The sequence below is a fragment of the Eublepharis macularius genome, chromosome 6 (assembly GCF_028583425.1).
Source record: "Eublepharis macularius isolate TG4126 chromosome 6, MPM_Emac_v1.0, whole genome shotgun sequence".
Taxonomy (NCBI): domain Eukaryota; kingdom Metazoa; phylum Chordata; class Lepidosauria; order Squamata; family Eublepharidae; genus Eublepharis; species Eublepharis macularius.
The window spans coordinates 5,715,369-5,725,581 of record NC_072795.1 but is presented as its reverse complement, the minus strand read 5'-3'; the positions used below and the strand labels follow the sequence as shown (position 1 = coordinate 5,725,581).

At 50.8% G+C, this 10,213-nt stretch overlaps 1 protein-coding gene across 1 annotated transcript in view; it reads right to left on the bottom strand.

The window, feature by feature from the left end:
• Positions 1 to 230: 230 nt before the first annotated feature.
• PSMD1 (proteasome 26S subunit, non-ATPase 1) overlaps positions 231 to 10,213 on the bottom strand; it is a 120,896-nt gene continuing 110,913 nt past the window's right edge. The window contains exons 21-25 of the mRNA XM_054982580.1: positions 7,129 to 7,221; positions 6,715 to 6,807; positions 3,211 to 3,357; positions 1,579 to 1,733; positions 231 to 441 (exon numbers count right to left, since the gene is read on the bottom strand). Of these exons, the coding sequence (XP_054838555.1) occupies positions 1,587 to 1,733; positions 3,211 to 3,357; positions 6,715 to 6,807; positions 7,129 to 7,221 (480 nt within the window). The 3' untranslated portion in view covers positions 231 to 441; positions 1,579 to 1,586. The remainder of the gene's footprint in view (positions 442 to 1,578; positions 1,734 to 3,210; positions 3,358 to 6,714; positions 6,808 to 7,128; positions 7,222 to 10,213) is intronic.

Genomic DNA, 10,213 nt, shown 5'->3' with positions numbered 1-10,213 from the left:
TTGATGGACACCTCAACATTTAATTTTGGCTTTCACATACAAATTATGCACCAACGAGTTGTTGGGTTTCAGGTACAGCTGCTGTTTTTTCTCTCCAGGAGGGAAGTTTAAGAAGACAGAGCCGGCAGAGATCTCTCCTCAGAGGGTTTGTTAATTTCATCAGCGCCTCCCCCAAAGAGGAACTGACAGCTCTGCCCTTCAGAAGAAACAAACAAAAGCGAGGTTTCCACTGGGGTTTTTCAATTTATTTATTCTGAAAACCGGTTTCCTGTGAAACAGTACACTAAATAGGATATATTTTTCCATTTTTCATCCCTAAAACATGGACTGTGTGCTGTCGGCCGGCACAGAAGTGATGGCGCTGTGCCTTGAGCCGCAGAGATTGCATCGGGCACGTTGCCAACGTCAGACAAAAAGGCAAGCTTCTTGATGGGCTGGGACCTGGGAAAGGAAGAGGAGACAGGAAGAGTTGGTGCCATCGGTTTGGCTTGCAGGCCGCCTTCTCTGGAGAGCTCAGAGGGCCCCGGGGTGCCCGTTCCCCTTTCCAACCACGGGGGATCCAGCCTTGCTTGGCTTGTGAGCTGTGCCGTGCCCTGAAATATACCTCTTGGCCAAAGAGGTTTGAACAAGTACTGGGAGACCAATCGAGTCTGATCTCCAGACTGACTCACACTTCCCAGGAATGATGTCAGGGTTCTGGTTGGTTGTTTTACAAGCATTTCACACACCCACCCAGTTTGCCATTTGGAAGCCCAACAGTGTTAACTGGCCACCAGAAAAACTTGTACTTTGTTCCCTTCCCTACAGACGACAGAGCAGGCCACAGAAAGCGGAGTGTCGGGCTGGGGAGAATAATACATGCTGTATGAAAATGCCCTCAGTCTGCGGAGCATGTTCTGGCTCGGCTAGGCAGGGAGGGGCAAGCAGCTCTGCAGGACACCAGAGCTCTGCCGATAGCCGCAGGAAGTTCGGTTCAACCTCCCCTCAGGCACCGCTCACAGCGATACCGCTGCAACCATCAGTTGGCTGGAAATTTGCCCCCCCCCCCACCAAATCCTGCACTTTTGCTTCACTCGTGCAATTTTGCAGCCAGAGCTGCATATGCTGCAGAAATGATGCAATCTAAAACCTACAAGAATGATGCAACCCAAAAACTGCTGGGTTCCCAAATGCTGTCAGATCCTTTTCCTGCCTTTTAGTTTTTGGGAGCCACTTCATGTTTCTACCCCATGGGCAGGGGGGCCCGAGGCGGACCAAAAGGAACTCCCCGTGTTACTAACTAGGAAGCTTGTTGCTGAAGAATACCGCAACGGCTACTATCCTAAGTGGCTTCTTCAAATAACTACTGAAATTCATGGGCGACAGGGGTCTCAAATGGACCAAGTTGAGTGGGGGGGGGGGGCTCCCGCCATCACGCCCTGCTTGTGAATTTTCCGGGAGGCATCTGGCTAATTACAGCTGGAGCCATCAAACAGAGAGAAGAGGTTCTCCAACCAAGGGGGGGGGGGCGGAATGAAAGAGCACGGTGTTGGGTGGGCTCCGGGTCCCGTCCAGCAAGGCGCTTCTTCTTCCACTCACCCTCCCTCCTAATCGTCAATGTACTCAAAGGGCTCCGGGGGCTCCGGCTCCTGCTCTTCCTCCTCGATCTTCGGCCCATGAGCTGCCACCGGCTCCACCAACTCCTCTGTGTCCTCGCTGGTATCTCGCAGGACAATGATTCCGCCTATGGACAGCTGGGGAAATGGGAGCACAATGCCAGCCTTGATACAGACATTTTATTTAAAAAGAAAAGATACGACAGTAGAGAGTGCGTAAAAAACTTATACAAGCACTACATTTGAAATTTGATTAAACGGATAGAAAAATACAATCAGAATATATAACCACCACCGTTATATAATAAATCTCCTTCGCATCTTGTCTTTGCATCTTGTCTTTGCATCAAGTTATCTTATCTTACTTGCATCAAGTTATCTTAATGTTAGCCTAAGTAGTCAAAGAAATCCTTCCATTTCCCCCAAAATTCAGCTATTGGTCTATTATGTACATAAGTAGTTAATTTGGCCATTGATGCCTATTCGTAGATCCTACCAATCTGCTCTAACGTATCAGGGCACGCATCTGTTTCCCATTTCGCTGTGTATAGCACTCTTGCGGCTGTCACCCTGTAACGAAAGAGGTCTCCCTGTTCTTTTGTAACGTTATTTGGTAGGATGTTTAATAGCATGTTTGTTTTGGATTTAGCTCATACCTATGGAAAGCTGGAGAAATGGAAGCACAATGTCAGTCTTTAGGGTCCTTTTGACACTCTTGCTGAAGCTGGGAGAGGAGGCCCTTTTGTTTTTAGCCCAGGGCGGATCACGGCCTGTCCAGTGGTCGGGTTATAAGCAGGCTACGTGAGGACACAGCCCAGAGAGGAGGGGCTGGCTGGCTTCCTTTCTTTGGAACTAAATTCAGCTGGCTGGTGCTAACCCTCCCCACCCCCGCCCTCTCTCATCTGCGAGATGCTTGGCTGATTAGACACAAGAGCTGCGAAGTGGCTTCTGGATCCGTTTTAGCCATTCCAGGATCACCTCTGATGGGCAAACAGGATCTCTGGGGGGCAGATTGGATCTGGCCCATTGGCCACCGCCTGTCACAAGCACGAGGTGAGCAGGAGCCAGAAATGGCCCAAGATATTTGGCATCCAGGGTCCAATCTCCACTCTGCCACGGAATCTTGCTAAGTTACCTTGGACCAGCTGGTCACATACTCTCAGCCTAACCTACCTCGCAGGGTTGTGGTGAGGATAAAATGAAGAAGGGGAGAATGCGTAAGCTGCTCTGGGCCCTCATTGGGGAAAAGATGGGGGTATAAATAAAGTAAATGAGTCCAATGGAGAAAACCCCAATCCACCCCACACCCCCATGATGGTAAAAATACGCAACAGTAAATTAAATCGCCAATACTGGGCTTCCTCACCGCATCCCCGGGGAAAGAACCGCCCTGATGGGCCAGCAGCCCACCAAGCAGTGCTCTTGCATGGGGCTTGTGCAGGAGAACGCCCTTGGAGGGCAGCGTGTGACGGCAGGCAGTCCGCCGGGACAGCCAGCGTATTCCTGGCCTGCCCTGATAACTAAGGTAAGTTTATCCCGTCCCCCAGTGCTCTTCTAGGGACAGGGCCTTTTGCTCCATCCAATCCGCTCCGCTCCAGCAAGCGGCCATACTTACGGTCTTGAACGGCTGGTAGCGGCAGCTCTCCGGCATGCTGAGGACCTTGAGCTGGGCGGGCATCACCCGGGCCGGGTTGTCAAGCAGCTGGAAGGAGGGTTCGGGCTCCTTCTTCTTCTCCTTCTCATCCTTCTTCTCAGTTTCGTCCTGGGAGCAAGAGGAAAGGGGACTTCACATCCGAGAGGCCGGAACCCAGGGCTCCAGTCGAGGCACAAGGGCGGCCGTCCACAGGTGTCCGGGACCACACTCCACCTCAACGGTGCCCGCCTTTGGCCCCTCCACAGCACCTTCCGGGTCTCAGGTAGAAAACCGGGTGCACAGAGACAGCGGCAGTCCCACAGGCCCCTTCGTGCTTTGCAGACTCCCCCCCCTCCTTTCCTTCCCCCCTTGCTTTGTGGATTACGCATCCTGCTCCAAGCCACCTACTGCACACCTGTGGAGGACCGGACTCCCAGGCGACCAGGCCAGAACCTGCCAGGGTTCACCATCTGCAGAAGCACAGCGGCTCAAAGGCCAGGAAACTGGAATGTTTCCTTTAGCCTCCTTTCCCATTCCAAATTCAACGAGGGCATTTTTCTGAGCTGTAAAGCTGTCTTGTAAGATGGCAGAAATGGGGAAGTGCCGGGATTGATGCTCCTCCGGAGGCTCGTTCAGGTACATTTTGCTCCCTGGATGTACTCAGAGGCCCAAGATCCTGGATGGGCGCCTTTCAGCAGCCTTGTTAAAATACCTCCGGGCTGGTGTCATGTTTTCCCTGTTCTTTGGCAGGTATGCTGACTGGTCACATGTTTTGACAACATGGAAGAGGGCTGTAAATTCCCAGATACTTGGGAAGGAAGAATTGTCTGGACAATAGCAAGACAGAAGCCAAAACGCCAACAAGATCATCCAGAAAGTCCCCCGTTCATCTCGCTGAGTGGGTCCCTTGGTAAGTGAATGAATCAGAATCAGAATGGTGAGAAGTCCAGAAGCACCTTTAAGACTAACCAGCTTTATTGTAGCATAAGCTTTCGAGAACCACAGCTCTCTTCGTCAAATGCACGGGACGCGATTTACTATTTTGCAACTGCAGACTAACATGCGTAACTCCTCTGGATCTAGAATGCAAATTCTGATTCTGGTAAGTTACTCTCAGCCGTAACAACACAGGGACAATTATGCTGCCCTCCCTGACAGGGCAGTTGTAATAGTTCCTGTCTGCAAAGTGATTCAAACCTCACGCTTAGCAAGCCCGACTCCTGGCTCCAAAGAAAGACCCTCCCCCTCTCCATGCCCCACGAAATCCAGACCCCCCTCCCACCACCACCACAGCATCTGCACAGCGACACTTCAATCCAGTGGCCGACACTTCAATCCAGTGGCCGTGGTCACTTGACACAAGAGAAGGGAGCTCCCATGGAGCGAAGAGTCAAGAGAATCATTCTTCAACCCCAAAGGCAGCCATCTGTTTAAAGGCAATACCTTGCCCTGTGTAGGAAATCAGCTGCCTGGGCCATTCATACTCGACGAAAAGGATGTTAAACCGAACACACATACTAAAAGGGGCCTTTGTCACAGGAGGGTGCACCAGCCTCCCCCTTTTGCTGGACTTGTTTCTCTGCCTTCAGAACTTACTCCAGGGCAGATGGCCCTGAGATCATCGCAGCTCCTTGCCCCAAAGCAGGCCTCCTCAGCGGGATTCTGCAACTGGGCGTCTGCTTCTACCCGCTTGCAATGGCACTGCTAAAAGAACGCATCCCCATTTCTGTGACTGCTTCACCCTCTTTCCACGCTGGCTCCAGTCTCTTTGCCCTTGAGTTATGGGGCTTCTGTGAAGCTCCAATGAAGGACTTGGCGTTTGGCAGAGGATGGGGTGAGCGGACAAGGCCTGGAAGCGGAGAGTGGCCCACAGTGATGCCTTTAGCTTCCTTCTCCATGCTTGGTGGATTCCAGACACCACAGTCTTGGCAGGCCCGAGAGTTTCCTGTGAGCTATGAAAAGAGGGGCGATTCTTCGGATAAGTCGGCTCAAGTCAGCTCCTGCCATGTGGTTACTGCAGAGGCCGCTGAGGTACTCGGGGTTCGAGGGGGACTTCATTGCTTGAACTCATTCTAAGGTTGCTAGACTTAGTGTGGAGCCAAGTGTGTTACAGTACAGGGAGGTTAAGCTGAGGCGTTCCCTCTGCAGCAGTTCCAGACTCCTTTGCTCGGCTCTGTGTAGGAAGCACTTTGTTTTCTTAGCTATAGAGGCGGATTGATTTAAGCTTCAGGTTCAGGGACAAGTTTAAATATAGGTTTTAAAAAACAGTCAAAAGAAACACTGGCTGGAGCACTGACGTTTGACTCGATGTCATAGCAAAGTTAAGCCACCGGGGCCTTTCCCCATCCTGTTGAGTTTTAGGTACCAGGTGCCACCTTCGCTTGCCCAAGCTTCTGGCTGAGGTTTTTTTTGGTGGCGTACATATGTTTGATCGGATTTTGATTTATCTGGTTGAGCAAGGTTTTATCTGTCTCCTGTATTTACTCTGTTAGTTCATCCTCAGATTTACTGAGAACTGGCAAGATGTTCTAATTGTATTCTTAGCATCCATCTTGGAGGCTACGGTTGGTGGTGGTAAACAAATTACACAGGAGCAGACAGATCCACCAGGAAAAGTGCGGGTTGATCACAAGTTTGGCGGGGAAGGGTGAATCCGTGGGTCAGATCCTGCAGATCTGGCCTGCTAGTAGAGGCCCCTTCCATCAAGGAACGGAAATGGCAGCCAGCAGAGCTAGAACAGGGGGGCGGGAAGAGAACGTGGCAACATCCCTCTTTCCTTCTGATCCTCCCACGGCCTGCCAGGCCTCCCAACGTGGCTCTCTTGGAACAACGACACCCGCCTAACGCAGCCCATTCTGGAGGCTTATTCCTTGGGGGCTGCAACCTCGGAAGAACAGCTGAGTCGGCAGCACACACCAGAAACAATGGGAGGACCTGGTTAGCTTCTAATCTTTTGTGTATTCTGTGCAAGGCACCTTGGAGAGCAGACCACAGAACCATCACTGTATTTAATGTCAAAGTCCTAGCTCCTGTGCAGACAGAGAAATCTGTAGAATTGGGCCAGGCACAAAAAGGAACAGCGGGTTCCCCATATTGCAGGGTGGGTGGGAGGGTTGGGACGGGACACCACAAGTATACAGAAAAATCCACCTCCGTCCCCTTAACTCACAAATTGTGGCGACCCAAAATTGCACCCAAAGACTTGCGAGGTCCTCTTGCAAGACCGGGGATGCCGTTTTGGGTTACCATAGCAACCAGGTCAGATCTCAAGGCCTCCTCACAACTCAGGATGGAGGAGGGCGAGAAAAATGATGGTGGGTGGGTGGGTAGAAGGACTCCCTCCCCCAAGGTTTCTTATGGGTCACCCACTTGTAAACAAACACCAGCTGAAACCAAACGGAGGCCGAGGTCCCTTATTGATGCCCAAAGAAACCAGAGAGAGAAAATGGGTAGAATGGGATCCTGATGTTTCTCAACTATACCTACCACTTCCATTTTCTCCTCCTCTTTCTTCTCTTTTTCCTTTTCTTTCTCCTTCTTCTTGGCCTTTGCAGTGATGGACAACACAGCAGTGGACACCTGTGGGGGGCAACCGCAACACCTTTAGGCCAAGCTAGCCAAAAACAACACACAGGCCGGCGACTGTGGCCTGGTTCCGCAGGGCCTGGGGTCCCTCAAGGGTGCCGTTCACAATGCCTCGGCAGGCTTTTCTAATGGCCTGCTGTTTCAGATTTCCTGTGTTTTGTGTGGTTTTCACTCTGTTACCTGCCTCGGGTCCCACTTGTCTGGAAGAAAGACTTACAGACGCTTTAAATAAATAAAGAGACTGGGACAGGACAAGAAGATTTGGCAGAGCCAACCTGCCAGAGCCAGATCACGCCCTGGGCTGGCCGCACAAACCTTTTCTTTTTCCTTCTCCTTCGGCACCTCCAGAGGGGCTGGGTAGGCAAAGGTGGAGGGCTTGACGTTCGATCTGTACTGCACTTTTGGCATCTGCAGGTGGAAGAGAATTTGGAAACTGCTATTAGAAGCCAGGAAAGCAGCTACCTCGTTTGGTGCAAGAAAACTTGCAAGGAGGCACATGCAAAGCACACAAGGCAGAAATGCTCCCTCCAGCACGCTCCAGGAAGCTCTGGAGCCACCCCCAGCCACACAGCCATCAGCCGAAACATCATTACTCTATTAGGAGACCACTCAGCCTCGGGAGCGACTTCCCTCTCTAGCTAGTAGGTCATACTGGTTCAGGTCACACTGCTCATGCTCCGGCAGTTTCCTTGCTTTTATAAAATCAAAAAGAGTCCAGTAGCACCTTTAAGACTAACCAATTTTATTGTAGCATAAGCTTTTGAGAGCCACAGCTCTCTTCGTCAGATGACGAAGAGAACTGTGGTTCTCGAAAGCTTAGGCTACAACAAAATTGGTTAGTCTTAAAGGTGCTACTGGACTCTTTTTGATTTTGCTACTGCAGACTAACACGGCTAACTCCTCTGGATCTATGACCATGAAAAGCTTGCTTTTATATTCTAGCTACATCTGGGTAGGGCAAGCGTAGGGCTGGGCTGTACGCAATTAAAGCACACAATTCACACTCGGCACAGAAGACAGCGGCCAGTCAGTCTCAGGTCTGTTCGTTTTAAATACAGCGAGCTCCTAGTCCTTATGACGATGGGCGTGAAGTTCTAGAAGAGCAAGGCAGTTTTCCCCACAGGCTGCTGGATGGCTTCCTCACTCTTCTCATGGACTTCAGCCCCAGCTTTGCTGCCTGGCAAAATCCCATGCATGTCATTTCCCAACCCCAGTGCTGTCCTGCAATTAAGATCAAATTTTAAATGTGGTGCTGGAGGAGAGTTTTGTGGGTACCATGGATGGCCAAAAAGACAAGTAAGTGGGTACTAGATCAGCTCAAGCCTGAATTCTCCCTAGAAGCTAAAATGACAAAAATGAGGCTATCGTACTTTGGTCACATTATGAGAAGACAAGGTTCTCTGGAAAAGTCAATAATGCTAGGGAAAGTGGAAGGCAGTAGGAAAAGAGGAAGACCCAAAATGAGATGGCTGGACTCAATAAAAGAAGCCACATCCTCCAGTTTGCAGGATCTGAGCAGGTCTGTTAATGACAGGACGTTTTGGAGCCCTTTCCTTCAAAGGGTCGCCATAGGTTGGAGGTGACTTGACAGTACATAACACACACTGAACCTAGCACAGGCCATGCTTACACTTTTCCAACAAGCTGTTGCCGTGCTTTGCTGTTCATCCCGAGTGTCGAAGGAACCTCTCACACAGGATAAGACTGACATGTTTCTGGTGCAAACTGCTCCTAACGGCAAGTGGGGCAAAGCTGGATGCTTCCCCCAGGGGTTCAGACCCAGCCATCTCCCTGACATGTTAATTTTCTATGCTCAGGGAGTTCTCCCATCCGTATACAAGCAGCATTCAGGCTTATGATACGGCAGGAGCGCTCCAAAATGGTGGACTCCTGCCACCGGCCTACCCTGCTGCATGAGAACTATACTGAAAATGTAAGAGCCATCTGCCAGCACCCGTCCCGCTTGCAGAGATGTTGCAGAATGGGCTTCTCTAGGAATACAGTGGCAGCCACCCAAGGGTCCCCAAAATTTCTCAGGGGACACAGTTCACCCAGAGCTGCCTAGAGGGAGCCGCACAGGCAGCATTAGGATGATCAGAGGTGCCCTTCCCCTTGCATCTAAATGGGCCCTCAAGAAAGAGGAGCCCTGACTAATCAGCCACAACACAAATATAATGCTGGCTCAGCTGGCCAGAAGGCAGAGCACAAAACCTCCCCCATCCTTGGCAACGAGAGAGACCAAGCTGCAACATACATGGATATTCAAGCCCTTTCTGTGCTCACAACCACCTTGTGAGGTAGGCTAGGCTGAGAGAGAGAGAGAGAGAGAGAGAGAGAGAGAGAGAGAGAGAGAGAGAGAGAGTGCACACATGTGCAACTGGTCTGTCAAGCTGCATGGCTCAGAGGCTGCGTGAACCCGGCTCTTCTGGTCTCTATTCTGACACGCCACCTACTGCATGCTAGCCTTTGTGCTGTTTAAAAAATCTGCATCCTGCCTCTCTTAGCATAACACACTCTTGCGCAGCGACTCCCATGTATTAAAAGAGCCAACACAAATCACAAAACCATCAGTGTCTTTACTGAATATTATCAATGTAGTGGCTGGAATGTTTGACAGGGAGTTGGGAGACCCAGGTTCGAATCCCCACTCTGAAACTCTCTACACGTTACTAAGTCCCTAGGGATGTTCAAGTGCAGGACTGTGTGTGTAGTCCTCAAGTCAGGTGCAGGCTGCTCTTGCTCGGGGCACATGAGTGCCGCTTTCACGGGAGCTCCCTTGGTGTAACTGCATCTGCCAGTGATTCCGGAGGGCGAAGCGCCAATTCAGTTCCGTTTTCACTGCAAGAACAAGCGCTGTAGGCTCCTTTGACTTGCCAAATGGCATTTCTTTAAGGTGTGAGAAAGTGTCAAGATCTGCATTTCAATGAATGGATGTGAGGGAAACTGGGCTACTGAGGAGGAACTGGTATCGAACATGTGAATGTACTCACATGGAGCAAACTGAAGTGTGACTGTGTGAGCGAGTGCATGGAAAGCTGGGCGGGGGGGACACACGTGAAATGAGGTTCACTCGAGCATCCCTAGGTACTCCGTAACGTGTAGACAGACTGTCTGCCATGGAAGCTTGCTGGGTGACCCTGGGCCAGTTTCATACTTTCAGTCTAAGCTACCTCACAGGGTTATTGGGAGACTAATACGGAGGAGAGGAAAGGAATGTAAGCTGCTTTGCACCCCCATTGGATAGAAAGATTGGGTACAAATGAAGTAAATAAGCAAGCATTCACAAGTAACAGGAGGATCAGAGATCAATGGACCAGGGCCACTCCCTCGTACTTGTGGGTTTCCCAGAAACATTCATCCAACCATGACTGGAAGTAAGGAACTGGACTAGTAGGAAGTA